At 42.4% G+C, this 23382-nt stretch overlaps 1 protein-coding gene across 2 annotated transcripts in view; it reads right to left on the bottom strand.

The window, feature by feature from the left end:
* Window positions 1-13051: 13051 nt before the first annotated feature.
* Window positions 13052-23382, bottom strand: part of wnt7bb (wingless-type MMTV integration site family, member 7Bb) — a 38620-nt gene continuing 28289 nt past the window's right edge. For both annotated transcript variants that reach the window (XM_037768687.1, XM_037768686.1), the window contains exons 3-4: window positions 21284-21555; window positions 13052-16122 (exon numbers count right to left, since the gene is read on the bottom strand). In XM_037768687.1, coding sequence (XP_037624615.1) covers window positions 15643-16122; window positions 21284-21555 — 752 coding nt within the window. In that variant the 3' untranslated portion in view covers window positions 13052-15642. The remainder of the gene's footprint in view (window positions 16123-21283; window positions 21556-23382) is intronic.

Here is a 23382-nt window from a genome sequence, read left to right as displayed (position 1 = left end):
TTTCACGTAGGACACGAACACCGGTCTCCTGGGCAAAAGTCATGTGTTTTTTTGACCCACGGGACTCGGCGTTCTTTATACTTCCTTGTTCACAATTACGTGGACTACTTGCAAATTGATTTCGTGCTGATCTTCACGAAAAAAAAAGTGAAATTCCTGTCTATGTACACGATAAATACATTCAATTTCGTGACTATTTCACGGGCTGGGTTAGAATATAAGCAGGTAGATCCTTAAATCTGCAACTACCTCAAACAAATGACCGTGGAAGCTGCATCTGGTGGAGTATAGCACACGTGGCTGCCAACGCTGTGAGGCCTCCCTTCACCACTTTGACCACACGCGGCTCCCCTATAGCTCTTCTGGCACACAACCATAACTGTACGCCATATCACTTCTTCACGTGATACATCCACCACTGTCTTCTTGCGCAATCCACAAGGTCTTTATGTGGATTGGGAGTGATAGTGGGGTTGATTCTAGACATAAGACTCTTTCCATGAGGGTCGCGGTGGTGCACCTGTTTATCCAAAACCCAGAGAATGTCAGAGCCACTGTGGTAGACGATGCCTTGTCTTTTCGAGTCAGAGCGAGTGTCAGTGAGTGTCTGAGACATCTCATTGCTTCGCCAAAATTGCAGAGCGGAGTTTTAGCTCTCCACACGAAAACATGCCCTTGTCGGTTTCATTTGATATCTGATCACAGATTATGTTCCCCAGTCATAATTAGGAAATATCTCTTTCAAACGTTTTGTGCCAGCAACATTATATTATGGTTAAAGGAAACCATTCCTGCAATGTCGAAACGGCAGCGCTGAAAAAAATACGTCACTTTTGAAAAATGTACTCAAGTGTTCACTCGCATTGGAGGCTTGGGCTTTTTTTTTTTTTTTTTTCTGTGAGCAACCAAATTAGTTTAACCAGCGCTTGTCAACAGCCAAACCATCAAATAACTTACATGCAACATATTTGAAACCAAATGTGAGCGAGCTACCACAACAACCCTAACAAAGCCAAGCTCTTTACAGGCAGGGGGCCGTAAATGAGTACAAATAATGACACAACGCCACCCAGAAACAGCTGTTGGGGGAATGATGGGAAAAGGAAAGTGGACTGACAGGGCAGCGGGGACGCATGTGGGGTCCTTTTCAGGGCTGGGGAGGAGGAACCTGTGAAAGGAGCTGCCACAGGGGGAGAAAGGAGCCTCTCATGGCCCATTGTGCATGAATGCTCCAACCTCTAGACCTGTCTCTCCAGCTCCAGCCGTCAGCCTCCCTCCTGACCCAGGCTCGCCTGCGCTCACCCAGCAGGAATGTTTGTTTGTGTTTGTGTACCTCTTTCGCTTTCTTTCACCTCTGTTGTGATCCATTGGACACTTCAGATCTGCTTTCCATATAACCACCTATAAACCTCCCTCAAATTCAAATACACATGCACAAAAGAAAATTCCAGTTTATCACAACGTGGGTCTTATTTTCATGGTTTTGGTCATTCCTATTGGTAATAACAGCATTGTCTAAATCCAACTGAAATTATTTTTACTATTATTTTTTACTTTACAGCAAACATACCTGCTCTGTAAATCACTTGTCCTGTGTTCACCGTTTCCTTCTAATAATAATAAAAAGATATTAATACATTTAAAAACACGTTGACATTATTTGTGACTATAAAAAGGGATGACTAAATGTGATTTCAGTTGGACTTTTATTGCTGATAACGCTGAACAGATGTCCAACAGAGACAAAGAAACACAAAACTATTGCAAGATCATACCAATCCCAATTTTGTCAAAAACCAACGCTTGGTCAGTTCCCCCTCGCCGTCGGATACCGACCGATGGGTCGTTGCTTTGATTTGGGATTGAGAACGTGTTGATCATACAGGTTTTAAACCATCCCCATAGGATAGCCGATATTTGGAAAAGAAAAAGGCAAACTGTAAATGATAGTAAGTGTATTTGTTTGACTACCTTTTTGCTTCCTCTTGTAAACATCCATCACAGTTTACAGACTGACTTCTTGGCTAAACATATCTACTGAGTACCGATCTGATACCGCTGCTGCCTTTTTCCCAAATGTAAAATCTGTATACTTCGCACCGTGGAACTCCTTGGGATCATTTTTATGTGAGGTAACATGAGGCCCAGATGTCGCCATGTCACTAAAAACTGAGTTGGTGGCCTCTCATGACTGAATTAATGTCACTGATAAGGGGAAACACATAATTTTACTGCGGCAATTACAAAGAATCTTTGAGCATGATCAGTCACAGTAAGGCCAAAACTTGATCGGCTTCCTGATCCGTGCATCCCTAGTGTTTCTGTGTAACGAGGGATTATTACCAACATTTTGGGTGTGCTCATTTTCAGTTTCAGTGGCATATAGATATCCTGGCTAAACTGTCGGCTTTTTTATAACCTGTCTGACCACTTGTGTTTCTTGCCATGTTGAACAATGTCACTGTGTCATAACTGTAGGAGTCGCTTAGTCACATTTTGACATGACTTATTACAGAAGTTCTGATATTATGTAAGTTAATACTACAGTTTCTCTATATTTATTAGTGTATTATAGGTGGACTATGCTAAGGTTACAGTATGTTGTTTACCATTATTCTGCCATAAAGTGCTAAAATATAGACAGTTTATTATGTACAACAGGTTTGGACAACGTGGTGTTAAGAAGATGCTGAGGAGTCTGCGTAGGTTTGTATCCAAATCACCTACCATGATGTTGTAATCTAACAAACTGAGATGCTGTGCAGAACCAAGTGGCCTATAGGAACTGGTAAAACAGCCACTACAATAAGTGACAGAGGCCGAAACTGTGAGAATAAGAATGAATAATAAGTTGTAATGAACCTTAGTTCTCCTTAAAGTTAAGCTAGTGCCGTGATTTACGCAGCTTAGCAGGCCACATATTGCATTGGCCAGTACAGGAGGCTTGTGCTCCTTTGCCATTACATCAGCACCTTAAATTAAAATGCAAAATGTTGGGGTTTTGAGGTCATACAGTATACGTATGGCAATAATTCAACATCTCATGGAAAACATGGAATGACCTGCACTGGTTCTTTCACCTATTTTATGAATCTCCATTCATCAGTTTCATGCAGACTCAGCTTGACTCTGATAATTGAGTCTTCCATGCCATGTCTTCATATTGCGGCTATCCAGCGCTGCCATCACGGGGCCTCTAAAGTACCAAGTGTTGAGCTTGCAGATTGTTTTGCTTCTCCATCCAGCCTCTAATCTGCAAGATTTATACCTCGACCCACCCCTGTAATTAACGGACTTCCTAATAACTCACCTCATACATTTATAACATTTTACTATCCACCACATATCAGGACACAACAGGACCTATTGAGATGTCAGCTTCAAATTGAAAACATAAGGTGGTTGCCATAGTGACAGTCATCACTCATATTCCTCTCAAACCAACTCTGCTTCAAGCTGAGTTCGCTATTTATTCTTCAGCCAGATCTAAAGATCTCTCTGAGGGGAACTTCAAGTGGCATATTTTAGGAAAGAGAAAAGAAGGGATGTGACCCAAGAACAGGATTACTGCGGGTCACAAATCACAGTTTGTTTAGCTGTGAAGCTACTTAGCCAACTTATATAAGCTCAATCAAAGAGAGATGAAAGAAGCCCGGACATCTTCTGTCAGAGATCCATATGCGACAAAAGCACACCCAGGAAGTCTCAGGTCATCCACACTGTGGAGTTTCTTCCGTGCTGTCATGGACCCCGACGACCACAGCACGTCAACCAGCAGTCTGAGGCTCTGGCAGGCTCTGGGGTCAACTCTCTTCCCCGTGGCTCAGCGCAGCAGCGGCACAAGTGTCTGGTCAGACCCGCTGGTCAGGCACCACGCCCTGCCAACAACCACCGTCTGACAGCTGCTGATGCCTCACCAACCTGTGCGCATGGGAAAAATCCCGAGAGAGCCAAGCAGACGGTTGGGACATGACAGGACAGGACTATCGCTTTGACTCCACGTGGAGCGGGCTCAGTATTCTTAAACAGCCCGAGTGATGAGAGGTGTAACTGCAGGTTGCAGGCCAGAAAACTGGCAGAGGAGTTAAAAATGGATTTTTATTGCCGCTCTAAGACAGACCTAATAGCACTTCCCAATGAGGTCTAATGCGTTTATGTATTTGTGGATTACATTTTATTGCAATTCAGCTCAATAAAAGAGGGAAATGTAAGGGTAGAAGTTTTCTTTGGAAGGATGATATACAGGTCCACGTGCAGAAACCATGATACTCAGAATTAGAAACACATTAATTTTTCCCCTGCTTTTCTGCCCAAGCCCGCTAATTGATAGAACATATCCGAATACTGGTAAGGTGATCCTATAAAAAAACACACGGAGCAACTACTCTTTCAAACCACATTTCATTTCATGTGTTACGAATGGCTAATGAAAGTCACCGCTGAGCAAATTCAAAGAAACTTTATAAACCTTTCAACACATAAAGGCTCATGTGAGAACATCAACTTGATTTGTTGTGTTTACAGAACTCAAAGAGAGACCTGATTTACACCATATAATGAACCGTTTCGCTCTGTTATGAGATTTACAACACATGTGGCACTTCATAGTCGTGTTATAATCTCCCACCCACAGATGTTAATTGGGTATTCACAGAATGGTTTGGAAATATTATTCAGATGAACTGTAAATGATTCTAAACACTCAAGTCCTGCATGGCTTTAAGCAAAACCTGCTCCGTTTCTTAGAAGCATTATTGAATTTAATGACTTTGTGGTAGCTCACAGCTGTCTGTGTTCCTCCTCAACAAGCTGACACCTGCACTGCAAATAAAATGATTACTCATAATGCTGACTGAAACTGACTAATGGAACATGCTTCAACTGTACCTTTCCAATGCATTATGCATTACTTAAGCATTATTGGGACCCTAATAGCTGTAAAAGCATTTAGATGTAAAAGTAATTTCCAAACGACTGGAGTTAATTCAAATAATGTAAGAAATGCATTGTTTAAGCCCTTTGCAGGGTAAAATGACTAGTATCTTCTTTCTTAGATTGTGCATAATACAACATTTAGTAATAGTTTGACATTTTGGGAAGTACAGTATGTATATTCACTTTCTGGCTGAGTGTTAATTAGTGAGTGTTGGAGCTCTAGGTGCTAGTAGGTGGGTTTTGTTACCCTCAGACAGAGCTAAGCTAGCTGTTGCCAGTCTTTATGCTAAGCTAAGCTAACTTTACGTTGCATGGCAGCTGGATTTTTGCGATGTCACACGGGATCACATATCACACAAAATCCATCTTGTCACGCTTCAAGCAGTGGTGCAACCTCCGGGTCTGAAAAGTGAAGCCAATGCTGAAGTGCCTTAAACTTGCATTCTTTCTAACAGCCAGCAGGGGGCGACTCCTCTGGTTGCTAAAAGAAGTCTGATTGTATAGAAGTCTTTGAGAAAATGAGCCTACTTCTCACTTGATTTATTACCTCAGTAAACATTGTAAACATGAGTTTATGGTCTCAATCGCTAGTTTCAAGCATGATGTTCATTTAGTTATTTATGGTCCCATTTAGAGTCAAACAGACCATAAAGCAGGGGATGCTTTAGGGCGTGGGCAACCTTGTGATTGACAGGTCACTACCACGGTGTTGTCCGGTCTGGGAGCAGTCCGTGGGTTCGTCTTACAACTTTAACCCTTTCACAGTGTGTTTTCAGTTCATGAAAGTTAATTGTAACATTTTGGTCGCTTTAAAATTTCTTATTCAGCTTTCAGGTGAACTTAGCTTCACCCTCTCGTGTCACTTCTGGTTGTAAAAAACAAATATGGCAACGGCAAAAAAACAAGATGGCGAGGGCCAAAATGCCAAACTCAAAACGGCAGTCCACAAACCATTGGGTGACATCACGATGACTACGTCTACTTCTTATATACAGTCTATGGCTTCAAGTAATGCGTTTGTGTCCGGCAACCCAGAGCACGACCGATCAGTGTCCTGTGAGGAGCTATTGGCAGCTAAGGGCGTGGCTTAGGCGTGTATAACGACACAAAGTGGTGACTGCTCGTTCCAAACAACAATGGCGGCTCCTGAAGAGGTTAGCGTAGACGCTGAAATAGCATCAGTTATATCAGAACTGGAGAGTATTTCTTCATTAAAAGAAGAGCAAAGAACGGCACTGAAGGCTTTTCTTGATGGAAAAGATGTTTTCGCTCTTCTCCTGACTGACTTCGGCAAGAGTTTGATTGACAGATGGTTCATCCAATCACCTGCCAAGTATTTATTTATTGAAAGTGCCTGCCCTTTTCCAAACTGTTTCCAATGACGGCTTCTCAGATGGTTCTGTATAACAAACAGCAGCTAACTGGCTGCTTGCTGTAAATGTATATTTGACGGACAGATAACAGTGGTGTCAATCTCTTCATCTAACTCTTAACAAGAAAACAAATAAGTGTAAGTGCTTAGCAGTATGGTTAACCAGGAAATTTGTAAGTCTTGCGTGTAATAACAATGCCGTTCTTGCTTTCGACGTAGTCTGTACTGACTGCAATGTAAATGCATCCATGTGATTATGCTACGCTCCGAGCGAGTGACATAGAATAAAAAGTGAGAGACTGCTTATGGCGGGCGGGTCAAACAAACACAGGACTTTAAAGCAGGAAACAGGTGTTGGAGACCGGTGTTTGTTTCTCAAAGTGTTGTTGAGATATCTTGAAGTTGCATTGGTGACGTGTTTTCCATACTTTGTTTACGTACTTTACTTAATTTAAATACATATTTTAAGCCCAATCATGATGTTTTTCCTAAACCTAACCGAGTGGTTTTGTTGCTTCACGGTAACGACGTGGCGTTAAATGACATGCAAAATGCCTAATGTCCTTAAAATGTTGTGCTATTTATACACCTTTGATATCAGGTCGGGTTGACTGAACAACTAGACAGGTCATTTAAAAAAGAAAAAAAAAGCTGCAGGTTTTCTCCGACTACCGGCTGGATCTCCTCTCTAGATCTTGTCCCTGGTAACTCTGGTGGGGTATTAAGAGAAGGAGAGGAGCTTGGAAGAGGACTGTCAGTGCCAGAGCTTTGCCTTAAACAAAGACATGTGTTACCAAAGGGATGTCAGCCTGCCCGCTCCCCGGCACTGTGTAACTCAATCTCCCCACATTCTCATCCACCGAGGGGGGTTCTGAGGAAGAAAGGGTTAAGTATGTTGATCAAAGGCTCAATGATGGACCAAAGGACTTCTCTAGATCATCAGTGTGACCCCGGTGCATCCATCAGCCATTAGGACGTCAGGACTGCGGCGAGGCAAGGCCCAGTTGGTGTGGAGGCAGTGAAGGGGGGGGCGAGGGGGAGCTGAGGGTCTTTTGGGAGCTGGGGTGCTGACGGGCCTGTGTGGTGGATGGGGAGCTGGTGGGGGGAAACGGGACCCACAGAGACAAGAAAAAGAGGGGAAAAACTGGGAGGAGGGTTTGGCGGATTAAAGCCCCAACCAGCCTTTAACTTCTCCCAAACCACACGGAGCTGGTGTCCAATGCCCTACATATTCAAAGGCATGTACACTAGCCCACTTCCAGCCGGTGACACAGATGGAGACAGAAATATACAAGCGCCGGGCAACCAGTTTCTCTGATGTTGCTTTCCATGCGGTGCGCTCTGCTGACAGACCGAGTTAGCCGTCAACTCTCTGAGCGGGAGATGGACAAGTTCACTTGTGTTAAGCAAACTTTGTCACCATGCTGCTCATCATTACCTGCCACAAACCCTTAAAGTCTGGACTCCTGGTTGGGTTTAACACAGCTGAAAAAGCCATTAAAAGTAGTAAGATAATTAGCTTGAACAACAGGACCCAGTGTTTTCTCGAGGCGCACTTAGCGACATGTTGAGTTGGAGCTGTTTGTGTGTTGTTCCGGTGACCTTCCATCCCCATGGAAAAGCGAGGGATTCAGCAGAACTTTCCATGTATGTGACCCACATCATGGAGCCTCTTCACCTCCACCACGGCTCTTTCCACAGGCTAGACAGGGAAGGATGATACACTGGCACTGAATCGCACTTTGGGTCGGCTATTCCTGGACTATTCTCTGGAGCCGACTCTAAAGTGTCGCTCTTTAGTGGAGCAAAAGAGTAACCGACTGCTGATTTCCAGTAGCAACACTAACTAACTCTGCTTCTCAGTGAGCTTAGAGACGAAGTGAAGTCGAGCAAATGACTTCAAGACTGATTTTTGGAACTTGTTGACAACACTTGCGTGCTGTGTAAGTTAACCAAAACATTAAAAATGCCAATATTTTCCAAATGGCAGCTGTGGAGTGTCAAGTTCTGTGGTCTCAGCTGTGTAGCATATTGATGTTGTTTTATCAGAACACATCATTCAGAGCACAGCACTTGGAGCCTTTCTGAGTTGCTATGGTTTGGACGGAGTAAATTCTTTGCAATTTTGGTTAAGTTCGGTTTATTATTTGCAGCATTAACATGAAATGCCAAATTCAATTTGCTAAGAAGATGAATCAGGGTTTAGAAAAAAGGAATTGCTGAGCAATTAGCTGTAAAGATTCATGCTGTGTCCTTGGAAACAATACCTCAGTATATGTTAAAAGCAACGGGACGTGGAAAATGTATTTCCAAGACGTGATTTGCGATCATCTTTGTGAAAATTGCAATTTGCTTCTTCCAGAACGTTTGTCTTCTGCTTGAGGGTGAGGGGTGAAGTGCTAAGAAAAGGGCCATTAAGGGTCTTGTAGTTTTTCCCCATAGGTGGAGTCTGCTTTTAGAACCCCGACCTCACTTCGTGAAAACAAAACGTGAGGAGAAAAATAACCTCAAGGAGAAGCCGTGGCCGAGCCGACCACTGGACACCGAGCAGCACAAAAGCGCGTGTGGGCCGTCCTCGAACTCCCTCCGCCAAATGTCTCCACGTAGAAACCCACTTCCATTAGGGATGTGTCTCACACACCAGCAGACACACACACACACACGTAAAACTGGCATGCAAACACAAGGTGAGGCGAGCAGACAAATAAAATGCTTAATGCCCTTTTAAATCTACCGAATGAGCTTTGCACACACATGAACACAGCAGAGCCTGGGGTTAGACCCATCCCATCGTCTCAGACTGCTGATGCTGTCCTTACTGTAGCTGTGAGGCCTGAGGGCGTCACCGCATAAGTATTAACCTCGCTCATATTTTACAAGCACCGCTTGCTGCCCCGGTCCAACATAAACAGGTGTGCGCGCCAAATTGGGCGTCATGACTCCCTAGGCTAATGTCTTGTCTGCTTATATATAAATATATATATATAGTCAGAGCGTTCACTGCTTTAATATCTGTGAATCTAAAGTTATTTACAGACATTTTTGAACCTGTTCAGTCAGAGCCATACGTAGGCGAGAAGTTGCTTTTGTCTTTATACAGTTGTCAGGGGATTCACACCCAAACTCTGTTGCATCTTGCCTCTTTTTTCTTTTCATTTAATCACCATGCACAGTCTTTGCTATTAAGTTTGACAGTTGATTTCAGTTTATTGCGCCCTGCATGCTATTTTGATATGACACAGAAGATATTCTGAAAATGGATCTCTTTGCAGAAGAAAAAACACACACAAAAAAAACATCCAGGCACGCACCAGAAACAGAGACACACGCTGTGCACATTATTTGGACAATGCAGTTGCAGATGGATGGAGGCAGTCAGGTAGCGTTCAGAGTCCTCAGTCTGGGGTCTTTGACGATCCCCACTTTGCCTTGTGGTCTATGATGTCACACAGGGCTCTGCCTTTGAATGGCCATGTGTTCCTCACCACTAATATCAAACAGATGATGAGAAACCTCCAAATGATGGTCTTTCGCTAAGACAAGCAGTCAAAACAAAGTTAAAGGAACACAGAAAAACACCAAGCGATCGCATGAAAAAAAAAAAAAAAAGAAGAGACTATACGTTCTTAATTGCTGCAGGCTGTGTTGCGGGCGGCGTTTAAACTGTATTGTGTGTTCTTCTGCTTTTGTGAGGATTTTAACATTTTAAATGAGCATTATCGTGGTGCAAAGACTGATTGCATTTCTGTCCAAGAGATGTTTTTTTGCAAAGTAGTACTCCCATGTTGTATCACCTTAACCAAAGCCTTCACATCCTGGAATAACAAACACGACTTAAAGGATTGCCCCAGAATAATCCGTCACCCATGGGACCGTTAAACATCCCCTTTCCTCCACTGACGAGAAGTCTGTAATTGAAGTGCGGCGTCTGGAAGACAACAATCCTTTTCTTCTCGCTTGGTATCTGGCTAATCTCAAGCATCAGCTCAGAAGACCTCTGACTCCTCCATTTTTAATTTAATCCCTTCATTTGGGCATTTCTTCTCTTTTTTTTTGCCACCCTTGCTTTTCTTCCCCCCACACCTCCACTCTTTCAGATCTGTGTCTTCTTATCTCTGAGAGGCCAAGCTCCTGATCCGAACGTTCCTGTCTCACTTTGCCAAAGTTATAAATTACAAGAAGAGGCAGAAGGTTGGAGCTGATTCAAAAGGGATTCGGGGGGGCTTCTGTCACTTCACAAAACAGGGAAGAAAATTAGAAAAAATGACTTAGCATAAAGCAATGTCGCTCTCGACAATAAAAAATCGGAACTAAAAAGTTCTTTTATATGCCTTTGGCTGTCCATTCAATTACCTAGACAGCCATTATAAATTCTCTTTACTGCAGATAGTAAAAGGCTTTGTCAGCCAAGTGAGGACGTCGCTCTGGAGGATCGACCTGTTCTCAGCTTCTTTATTGGCTCAAATCATTTGAGTTTTCTGTCTTTCCAGTTCTCTTCAATCAGTGTAAATGAAAATGAACTTCACATCCTCTTTGGAGAGAAGCTTTCCCAAAGCACTACAGACCTGGATATGTCTTGCCAGTGAACTCTGAATAGCAGGATCATACCATAAATTAGCATATAGTTAATGCATGGCCTTGGCAGACGTAAGCCACATCCTTTCCAGTGATGTCAGTGGTCACGTTACCTCCCAGAAGCATTAGCCTGCAAGAATATCTCCCAATGAACTAATGATCCTGACACCCAAACAATAGCTGCTTTAGAAGACACACAAACTGAAGACTCTGTTTTTCTATCTCATATTTTTTAATGACAAAATGTTTGTCAGAAACAAACTGATTTATTTTTCCTCTATCCAGGGCATAGTACGGGGAGCTTATGCGGTTCCGGTCCCCAGGGCTTCAGACGACTAACAAAACACGTCTTACTTCTGCTCTGCTGCCTGCCCACAATGCTTTTCACATACAGGAGGACGAGTGGGGAGCGTCCAGCGAATGAATGAAATAGCATGGCTCTCTTTCACAGGGAGCTGGATGGAACCACTGACAAGCGATCATGTCCAAAATAGTAATTTATGAATGATGTAAATTATCCCTCGCCGCCTCAAAAAAATACATCACTTTTGACGGCTAGAGAGAGAACATGATGAATTAACCCTGGAATTATTCCTACAGTTAGCTGAAAAGTGTTTCACTATATCTTTATGCTTCGCACATCGTCCCTCACTTGGTCCGACAGCTGCTCCTACTTATATAGTGTACCCACTCTTTCTCCAAACCACTCTCAATTAGCTCCTCTCCTAAATAACCACTCTTTTCACTTGCAGTTTCCGGCTACACATGCACCTCCTTGTTTCGCCGAGCCATCCCATCCATCTCAAAAACACCCTCACAAAAGAACTACACTCTTGTTTGTGTGTCTAAAAACAAGAGGCACACTGAGCCACTTCCTATTCACATCGGGTCATTTGCATGAAGGTCCTCTTCCCCATTTAGTGACTCCGAACGGCTCTGCCAACACAGAGAGAGTATGAGGAGAGTGCTCGAGGTAGTCATCCAGCATCCTAAATCCTCATTCAGTTTATCGTGAACCGAACCACATCACGCTTATATATACTCTGCTAATATCATCTGCCGTTCCAACCACAACAGAAAGGAGGTAAAGAGTTACTGCGGGTGTCATAGGTGGGTGTGACCACCCACGTCCAACAGACCCAATTACCCCGAAGAAAGCAGCATGGGTGCTTTTCATCCTTAAAACAAAAAAACAATTCCAACTTGATGAATAATCACATTTTGCAGAAATACTAGGGGTTTATTTTGTGGGTAAAATAACAGTTTTCCATAATCCTTCTTGCCGTTTTTCCTTCTTTTTTCTGTGTTTCTGATCATTTGACACGGACATGGAGAAGACGCTCCTTTCCATGCTGGGAGAGATAATTGACTTCTGTTCCGTGCGTGCCACAATCAAGACAGAAGACCACAACGCATTATGAAAATGTGCCTGTGTACAAAATAACGTCAGCGAGTCAGCACACTGCTTGATTTATTTATTTTTGATTTTTTAATGATTTATGCTCTCCTAATGCATTTGCCAGTTACTATATTAAGCGTGGTCGGAATGTTTGAATAACAGACTTCTACATGAAGTTTGGCTTCAGACCTGGACACACACAATGACCCGATTTAATGTGCGTGTTTTTCTTCGCAGGGAGAGAATTTATGAAAATAATAGCTTTGGATATTTGTTGGAACAGTCGATATGGGCAACTGAACACTGAGCGGGAACATTCTTGCACCGACATGCGTAGAACAATAAAATGAAGAATGTGGATTCCTGACTCAGGGTTCAAGGATAAACTTTCTCGTGTGTTTCATAATACGACTCATCATTCAATTAAAGACATTTTATGTGTGGAAATGCATCCTTGTCAAAGGAAACATTATTATTTTATATGAAAATATAAATGTCAGAATGAAACTAGATATGTTATATTAATAAGTTACTTTAATTGAGTAAATATGTAAATCTATTTACATGACAATTGTGTTTGATGCATCTGAGTGACCCCTAAAATAAGTTAAAGACTGATGCACGTACAAATATACATGCAATAGTCATGCAAAGTGCAAGACTAGGCTACGTCAGTCTCTAAATCTCCAAAATGTGTGGTTATTATTAATGTGCAAAAGTTATATAATACATTCTAAACCTATCAATTAACCAAAAGATAAACTGGCCTGGTGTTGTAGATTAAAGCTGAATAGACAGCAACAACAAAACAAAAAGTGGTTATAACATAAAGTGCAACAAAGCACTGCACAGTCTCAGCCCAAAGCCACATGTTAGCTTAGCCTCTTTCATACTGCATGAATTAAAGGAGTCATTTGACATTTTCGGACATTCGATCAGTCACTGTCTCGCTGACGGATGAGAAGATCGATACCACTTTCATGTCTGTGCATCATGTTTGGAGCTATAGAGCCAGGAGGCAATTAGCTTACCTTAGCATGGTGAAAGAACTAGCTTGACTTCATCCAAAATTCAAATTAATAATAATTTATGGTTTTACGAGGGGGGTTAAATGTTGTAACGATTTCTTGGAAGGACAACTCCAGGGCGCTCTGACTTTCTGGGGTCACCAGCAACCAGCAGAGACGCTGCACAGAGGTACTGTAGTTCATTAAGAAATAGTTGAAGCACCTGACCCTCGCTTCTATCAGTCATGATAACATTGTGCTCACCAAGTTAATAGCAATTATCTGGGAATGCCGAGACATCACTAAAAAGGAATTTGGCTAAAGTTATTTGGAAGAGAAAACAAAGGCAAAGGTGGACGGGTGAGTCAAAAAACATTGGACTAATGCCCAGGAGACCGGTGTTTGTACTAAGTCGACGTTGATTTTTGTCACGTAACTTCCATACTTAAGTTACGCCACCTCCGGAGTTATTTTAACCCAAACCACGTTTTTTTCCTAAACCTGACTGAGTCGTTTTTGTTACAGAACTTCTGTACTTTAGTTACGTCACTTCCGGTGCGGTGCTACTTAACCACGATCTTTTCCTAAACCTAACTAAGTAGTTTTGTTGCCTAAAACGAAACAAGTTGTTTTCTGAGAAGACCGAAGTTTATTTTGAAAAAAAAAATTGACGCTGGACATTCGTACGAAAACGCACGAAAAAAATGAGGAATAACTTTTCGTAAGATATCATACGAACTGTTGTATGAGAATATGTTGAGTTGTGCTGTGCGCTCATTATAATCTACATTTTGTCTTTACCAACAAAGCAGTTTAGATAATCTAGGTGTTCCCAGATCTCAGCAAGTACTTTGGTTGAGAACAATGTTATAATAACTAATAGAAATGATATCCAAATGTAATAAAAGTGGAGTTATCCTTTAACGTTGTAGCAGAACAGAGCTAATCTAGGCGGGAGCAACATTCCCCTTTAGCCGAGATGAAAACAAGCTAGTGTGAATCATCAAAATATAAATCTATGTTTTTTTTTATCTCTGCTATTATATACGTGGGTGTGTAGTTGTAACTATCATCATTCCAATGACCACAGCTTTACAGATATTGTTTTTTAAATGAACTATGTAACTATCTCTTTAAATTAAAGGCAGACTGCAGGCTCAACTCCAACCGATATTTTAGCAATGAACTGCCAAACTGAGTCAAATGGGAGTTTATTTAGTTCTCATGAGTCGTATCTGAATAGAAAATATCAGTGCAGCACTCGACAACACATCCAGCAACATATCAGCTTCATGTTTAATGAATCGAGGAAGGGTCTCTGCAGTTAAATGACTTTTCTTGCTACTGTCTATTGATGGAAATCCAAATATAGATGTTACTGCTTGGGGACTACAAACACGACAGTAAAATAGAACCAAGGTGTTTGAATGTGAAACACACTGTATACTTTTTGTTGTCAACACACCAGTAGCAAAGAAACTTTTTTTTCTTTTTAAAAGAAAATATGTTTTAGGGATGGGGGGGGGGCATTTTCTAATAGACACACATTTTCAGTCAGAGTTTCTAAAAGTATTTTTCTTTACACTTAGTACAAAAAAAGACATCTCTACCCGTTAGTGCTTCGTTTTAAGATACTATAACATAAATAAACAATTTATTTTCAGTGTTCAGAACAGACAGTTCCAGTGTGACTGGAAAACTAACATACTCCACCATATTCCAGCTGGCAGCAGAGGGTTTAACAGAGTTCTCCACTCAGACTTTGGCGCACCCCGACGCACCGTACTTACAAAATGTTCTTCATTTCTACAAAACCTCCAACAGAAGCCCCGGCCAATTTGGGGGGGTCATTCATGTCAAGATTCACTTTTGCTCCCCTTTAGTGACAAAAACCCTTAAAAGTTTTCAATCAAAGACTTGACAAATCTCTCCCAGTCACCCCTCATCAGCTGCTGTCATTTTGATCAACTCCAGGTTACTGTGTTTCCTCTCCAAGCACGAGTCTCTTGTGAATTTAACAATTACAAATCCCAGAGTGCAAAGCACAGTTCCCAACGAGGGCCTCATTCATTACCTGTAGTCCCAACTCCACCGCGGATACATCAGTACATGAGCACAATCTCTATGTGACAGTAAAGTTCTGGGGTATTACCTACTGATATTTAGCATTTACTTTCTGAAAAGAAATTAGATAGATTCTGCTGTGCAAAACGATGCCATGAAGAGCTGATAGCGTAAAATTCCATTCCTTTTATTTCAAAATCTCTCACTGGTCCACGTCACACTTTTTATCTCGCTCGCTCGAGTCTTCCTCGTTCAGCTTAGTCCTTGGCGCACTGAGTTCCTTGCGTTCCTTATTTGCAGGTAAACACCTCCGTCCTCTCGCTGCACGTGTTGCACTTGACGAAGCAGCACCACTGGAACTTACAGTTGCACTGCCACACTTTGGTGTACTGGTGTGTATTGTAGCCCCGGCCGCAGCACATAAGGTCGCAGCCGTCCGTGTGTGGCGAGGTGCGGTTGCACAGGCGTCCCTGGGTGCCCACGCTCCCCGTGGCCGCGTCCTCCTCGCAGTAGTTGGGCGACCTATCGATGTAGACGAGGTCCGTCTCCATGGGCTTGCGGTAGCCCTGAGTCTGCTTCACCTTGAGGTGGGTGGGCTGGCGCAGCCGGCTAGCCCGGACTACCTCCACGTGCACGGCTTCGTTGTACTTGTCCTTGAGTACGTAGCCGATCTCTCGGAACTTGGGAAGTGTAGTCCAACAGGTCTTGGTGGTGCAGGAGCCCGAGACGCCGTGGCACTTGCACTCTAGCTTCATCCTTTCTTCTAGTACCTGGAGAGTAGTGGAGAAAACAAAACAGTTGTAGGTTTGCAGCAAATATAGACGTGGAATTAGACTCCCAACCCCAAATTAATAAAAGGACAGACACCAAACCTAAACGAAGACAAAAAAACATTTCTCAATAACCACCGATGGTATCTGCAGATAATTTTAGTTTAATTTGTCCAGGTTTTGACACGTCCCAATATAATGGAGGCAAATTTAATTTGGTGTAGAAACAACTTGCACAAGCTACTGACATTTTCCGAGATGAAATACATGTTAACATCACTCTAAGCTTGTATTGGTGTAGGAGCTGTCGAAATCTCTCTATTCTTCATTTCTGCATTTCATAAACATTGGGTTTATTAATGGATAACGTTTTGTGTTGTGCTACTATGTAAGGGGAAAAAAATGTGAAATATGTCAGATCAACTAGACGTTGAGGTGTTTACTTGATTTTTTTGTGTAAAAAAACAGGTGGCAAACTCCGGTTCTGTGAAGTGAAGCCGATGCGTAAGTGCTCTAAACTTGCATTCTTTCTACCAGCCAGCAGGGGGCGACTCCTCTGGTTGCAAAAAGAAGCCGAATTAAATAGAAGTCTATGAGAAAATGAGCCTACTTCTCACTTGATTTATTACCTCAGTAAACATGAGTTTATGGTTTCAGTCGCTAGTTTCAAGTCTTCTTCAATACAGCATGATGCTCATTTAGTAAATGATGGTCCCATTTAGAGTCAGATAGACCATAAAGCAGGGTGTGCTTTAGGGCGTGGCTACCTTGTGTTTGACAGGTTGCTTATTCAGCACTCAGTTGAACTTAACTTCCCCCCTCTTGTGTCTCTTCTGGTAGTAAAAAAAATAACATGGCAATGGCCAAAAACCAAGATGTTGACAGCAAAAATGACAAACTCAAGGCTTCAAAACCCTAGTCCACAAACCAACAGGTGACGCCACGTCCACTTCTTATATACAGTCTATGGTAAAAACTGTGATGGCAATGCAGCATTCCTTATCTGCATCCATGCTTCTATAAGTTGGTGATTGTGCAGGTGGTTTATACTGTAAGTTCATTTACGCCACAGCTACTTAAATCAAATTGCCAACCTGGCTTGAGCGCAGCCTGACAGATCTCTGTGGAGTATGCAAATCAAGCATACTTTAATTTTCAGTCATGGATGACATGCTGTTACATGTCCTGTGGGAGGGAAAATTGCACTTACTGGTAATATTCCATCCTGTAATTTTGTCTACCTTCCCTAAACCACATCAATGGCAGAGAAAAATACACATGGCCATCGTACAACTATCAATCATCTCGGATAATTTGAGTCCAGATGATTGTGTCATTAATTGTGTTGCACATTACAGTACAAAACAAAGACAAACTCAATTAATTGTTTACAGCTGGACAAGAGACTTGAGGTTTAGTTGACTGCTACAATGTGATAAATAGAAGAAAGCAAAATGTTGCCACATGCATGAAAGTGGATCACAGTTATAGATTCAGATGCTTTTAGTCAAAGAGTCATTTTAAATGCAATAATGTTTTTTAGGTTATTCCCTTACTCAGAGTTTCTCTTTGAGGTTATGTCCAACATATGGTACACAGGGCAGAATGTCTTCTCCTTGAGGCCTAATCCCGGGGCATATGGGAAATATTGTGTGCTGTCGTCAGTATTTAAGTGTCAATCCTTTGCCCCGTGGGACTAAGAAACTTATAAACCTCAAAATAAAAACTGTACCCTCTTCAATTTCTGCTGAACCGTTCTCAAAGGCAAAGGAACAGAGGAGAGAGGCGATGGAGTTCGAATGGGTCACATTAACACGTCTGTAATAGTCCTGACATGACTCCTTTAACCAAACTAGGAACCCCCCCAGCCCCGACTTGCTTGAGCGAAGCGCGTGTCTTTGTTGTATAAGATGTAAGTTTGGTTGGCAGGGCATTTTTCCAGTTACAGCTTTTTCCTGGCACCCCGCCTCGCCAGAAGCACAAGTCATCATTTTCTATCAGACACTTACGAAATGTAAACAAGAGTTGTTCAATATCTCTCGCCTGTCTTGTCCACGGACTCATGTGGTCACAGTTTCCCCGATTTCAGGACATTTGATTGAAAAAACATGAGGCTCCGCCGACTTCATAAAAGCCGGGGTCAATCTCGCCTCACATGTTGATTCAGAATGAGGATTTCCAAAAATGTATAGTGCGAATAAACCACAAGGAATGCCTGCCATACGGAGTCTGACAGATGCATGGAAACATTTACTTAAACTGTGTCCATCAAAAGGCTCTGTTCCTTACTAATTAGTCCAATATGACCAGATTCCCATCTAAAGATCACTTGTCAAACACGTAGCCCCCGACGCATGATGAAAGACCTTTTACAGTATTCGGTTTAGTCACGGAATCTATTGGAGTTATTTTATTGTTTTCTGTTTCACTGATGCTTCTTATCAGTGATTAGAAAACTCTAACTCAGCTGGATCCCATTGGAGGAACCACTTCCTCCCTCATCAGAATCAGGATCAATATTATCAGCTCATTTGTCTTAAATATATTGGTGTTGAGGTTCTTTGTTATATAAAACTGCATGACACATGATACAAGAATGAGCGGACCTCACTTACTGTGGGCAGGGAAAACAAACAAATTCTACACAACTTACATTTAAACTATATTCTTCCCAATAAAGAAAGCCTAGCAGAAAGGGAAACATAACCTTCTGCATAAAATAACCAACAAAGGTCATTTCAAGTGTCTCGTATCCAGAGAAAATCCACATGCGACTTAATACAATGGCAATCTGTCCAGGTTTTCCCAGGTACCCGATTCAATTGTTATCAGCGCACTAAATGTGCATTATCAGTCGTTATAAGCCTCATAGATGTGGGTCAGTAGGGGCCTGCTACACCTACTATGTTGCATCAGTGAAAGGGAAACTTTTAAAGCAACACATTCTAACAAGTAAAACTGAATGAAACACAAACAAAAACAGCTTGTTTGGGTTTAGGCAACAAAACTACTCAGTCAAGTTTAGGGGAAAAGATTGTGTTAAAATATCTACGTGTGAAAATAAAACTTAAGGTGGTGAAGACAACTACACGTTGTTGGTTCCTGTGTGTAGCAGGACCCTTCTAACCCACATCTATGAGGCTTAGGACCACTGATAACCCCCATTTAATGACCTGATAACAGACTTTCAGGCTCCTGGTCTGAACACCGGTCCAAAGCCTGGTGGTAATCCACCAGAAGCTGTTTGATAACTGCCAAGAACGCGAGAAAACACTAACTTGTGCAGTTTCATTAGCTGTAAACAATAACGGTGAGCTAGCTAAGAACTAGCCATGGACTACCACACATTTATGGACTATGAGCGAGACCTTTCAGAGGCTAAGACCTCTGCATCCTTAATAACCTCTTCCAGTCTAAGACAGATTCCGGCTTCTTACTGTCTCAGCAGAGAGGAAATCTGACTTTCGCACATCCTCCTAGAATCCCAGTTTCCGAGCCTCCAGAGTGAGAACAGCAACAGTGCCAACTCCAACATGCCAGCAGCACCCTGGCATGCGGCACAGACCCTATCAGTCTGCTGTGTTAACACCGCCATTGTCGGCCTGCTTTCACACCCTGAATAGACGCAGTCAAATGGCAGTGACATGTTTTGGTATTGTGCGGAGAACTGCAATAATATCCTGTTCCTGACTTTACACTTCATAATTCCATGAAAGGAGCTGGGAAGAGGGGATGGCGGTCCTCCATCTGGCAGCCCATTGGACGGGCCCCATTGTCCCAGTGGACACCATAAAGCCCAAGTTATTAATTAGATCCATTTGTCAACATAACTTCATCTCTTCTCTTTTATTTACCCCTCACACTCGTTCTCCCTCTCTCTGTTCCTTCCCTCCGCGACTGCTCTGGGATGACTAATAGCAAACAAACACGTCCATGGTGAAGTTTGCCAACGCGCTCTCTCTCTCAGAAATGAAAGACGCCCTCTTAGAATATGTCAATAATTGGCTGAAGCAAAACAAGCTGCTGAAAGGCTAACTGGGTGATCAATCAATCAGCAACTTGGTCAATCACAGTCCTTTGTCACATGACTTTAAGCTCTTTATCTGGGACTGTTTGCTCTTCTGCAAAGGAACACATTAACACACGCATGTGTGCATCAAGTTAGTCAAGTATTGAGTCATACAATATTTCGTTTAAAGGAAGATTAAGAAAGATATTTCATGTCATCTTTTTTCAAGGATTCACTTAAAGGATAATTCCACTTTATTACAACTTGGGTCTGATTTCCGTCATTTTGCCCATTATTATTTCTATTGTTTACAATAACATTGTAATCACCAAAGTCACTGCTGAGATCTGGGAGCGCAGCAACAGCACTACAACAAAGTAGTGGCAAGAAACATGAGCAGTAAAACAATCTGCCAAGCTGTAAACTGACTTGCTTATTTTTCATACTTGTATTTTGGGTTTCTACTAGAACATGTTTACACGCTTTAATGTTAAAAAAAACACCGTACTTTTCTCAAACCGGCTGTGCTGAACCAAACTCTTCAGACTCCGCTCCAGCTCCGCTCTAACTAGCTTTGTTTGAAGGCGTGCCAAACTAGCCGCTAGTCAGGTATTATGCAAATGTGTTACTTGGTGACATCACCACGTTACGGAAGAAAAGGCGGGACTTCAAGCGAGGCGTTTCAGGTAGTTCAGGAGCAGTGTTTCTGTGGGCGAGAGTAACCTCCTTTGGCGTGGACTTTGGTCTTTTGTAACTTTGCAGACCTTTTACATTTACAAAAAATGAAGTACTATATAACACACTAAAGGAAAGGGAAAAGCAGGGTATAGGTCCTCTTTAAACCGCTAAGGCATATCTAAACCACTAAATTTGGAGATGTGAGTGCACCCAAAATGTTGGTAATAATCCTTTTATTGTAGAGGAATATTTGCAGCATCAGTTGCCTTGATGAGTACAATGTTATTATCACTGATGGGAACAATGGCCAACAATACAAAAAGTAGATCCAAGCTGTTAAATCAGAATTATCCGTTAAATCAGGTCATTATTTTCTTAAAAGGTAGAATGCAACTTCAAATACTGTTGTTCTCTCTGGCTCACTTCTGGTAAAACACAAATAATCTGAGATGATGGAAAAAACAAACTCTTTACCTTTCTCCCTGCCTCATTGTTATGTAAGTTCATCAGGCGGCGTGGGGTCTTTTTAATCTCGCGTGCGTCCACGAAGCGGCGGGAGAACTCGATTCCGTACTTGATGTCGGCCGAGCAGCCTCCCCACTTCCAGCCTTCCTCCTGATTGTAATAGCCCTGCTTCTCCCGATCGCAGCCGCACTGGCTCAGGTTGCCCTGGCTGCACGCTGCCGTGATGGCGTGGGCCACCCCTGCTGCTGTGATGGCGTAGGTGAACGCTGCTTCCCGACTGCCTGAAAGAGGGGAAGAAGAGGTCTTTTTTTTAGAAATATTGGGATGAGATGAGATATTAGCAATATGAATAAGTACAGTACATGTTTAGCACCTAACCACAACCATTAAAGACCTATGTACACATATCTAAGACACCCAGTCAGTTACCCATCCTACCTTGTTTTGTAAACCCAAATATCTTTCGTATCTGACCTCAAAACAGCTTCCAAAGTTATTTTAGCATGCTTTTATAATATTGTAAAACTGTCCTTATTTGGGCAAATGCTGACCACGGTCACCTTCAGCACAACAAACTTTCAACACTCCACTCCAGTCACATTATGAGTTGCAGCAGAGATTTTGACCTTGATAAACGGCACAGAAATGCCTCCATCGTCTTGATAAGCCACCAGTGTTTCCTCCCCTACTCCTTAACAGCTTCCCTCCTGCACCTTGGTAGAAATGTGGTCACATTTCCGACCGCAAAGTCCTTGGACCCTGCAGCCTGCGAGAGTGCAGTGTTGGAATTCCAGTGTGGGAGAGAGAGCTGGTCTAGGTGCTGTCCAAAGTGCTGAATTCCTCTACAGGAGCACCTTGTGCTGCTGCCCACGCTGCAAACAGCTGGGGTCTGCAGGTCTGGCTGCCTCACTCACACACTGCTTACTGACTAGAAGGGAGACACTCCGGGGAGCAAGAGCCAGGTGGTACAGAGACTGCACGAGAGAAGCTCATCAGCAGCTAAACATGTTTTACCTGTGGCTGTGTGTGCTATACTTAAAGTGCTGCTGTGGGAACATCTTATTAATCAAATTTATTCTGTACTTTCATCTGATCATGTGACAATGATCAAATTGAAAGATTATGAGTTGAGAAAATGATCTGACTGTGTGGGCTTATGGTACTGGAACACAATGTCATCAAGGAAAAATAAGATGCAGTTTAATACTTTTACTAATAAATGTTAGACTAACAAATTTGTGCCACAACCTATGGTTATTTTGATTATTGATTAAAGATAACCTATTATGCTTTTGTGCTTTCTTTGTGTCTGCAAATTCACAAAGCCCAAAGCCCAACCCCAATCGGAGTTACTCTCCCAAACAGAATCACTGCTCCTGAACTGCCTGCAACGCCTCGCTTGAAGTCCCGCCTTTTCTTCCATAACGTGGTGATGTCACCAAGTAACATATTTGCATAATACCTGCCTAGCGGCTCGTTTGGCACGCCCCCAGACAAAGCTAGTTAGAGCGGAGCTAGAGCGGAGTCCAAAGAGTTTAGCTGGGTTGACCAATCACAACAGAGTGGGTTGCAGCACACCGGTATGAGAAAAGTACAGCGTTTTTTTTAACATTAAAGCATGTAAACATGTTCTAGTAGAAACCCAAAATAAAACATGCACGTGAAAATAAGCACCTCTTTAATATGTTCAATGCTCAAAGTGATGTCTCACACACGAGAGGGTGAAACCAACAAATGTTTGACATTTTAACATCTTATCGTTTCAGCACTAAAACAAATCAAGTTTTTTTTTCACATTATCAAATAACAGTTCTTTGGAATACCAAAAAAAGGAAAAAGGAAGCCAAAGGACACATTTAGACAAAAGGTCGGTGACGATAACCGTGCCATACCGTTCCTTTTTCTTTCCCAATATCTCCGAGTCTTCTGCTTCTCTCCTAATGGCTACGGAGGGCTGCATGGCTTAAAAGGCCTCCCATGGTCTAAAACAGACTGTGGGCTATTACAACCCCGGCCTCCCTTCAACTGGCAGTAATCTGGAAGCGGCTGAGCAGCAGAAACAAGTCTAACCGCAGAGCACAGAGGAATGTTTTATAAGTCTTTTGATC

This window comes from Sebastes umbrosus, chromosome 4 (genome assembly GCF_015220745.1).
Source record: "Sebastes umbrosus isolate fSebUmb1 chromosome 4, fSebUmb1.pri, whole genome shotgun sequence".
Taxonomy (NCBI): domain Eukaryota; kingdom Metazoa; phylum Chordata; class Actinopteri; order Perciformes; family Sebastidae; genus Sebastes; species Sebastes umbrosus.
Note: the sequence above shows the minus strand (reverse complement) of the source record. Positions and strands in the feature narration are given on the sequence as shown.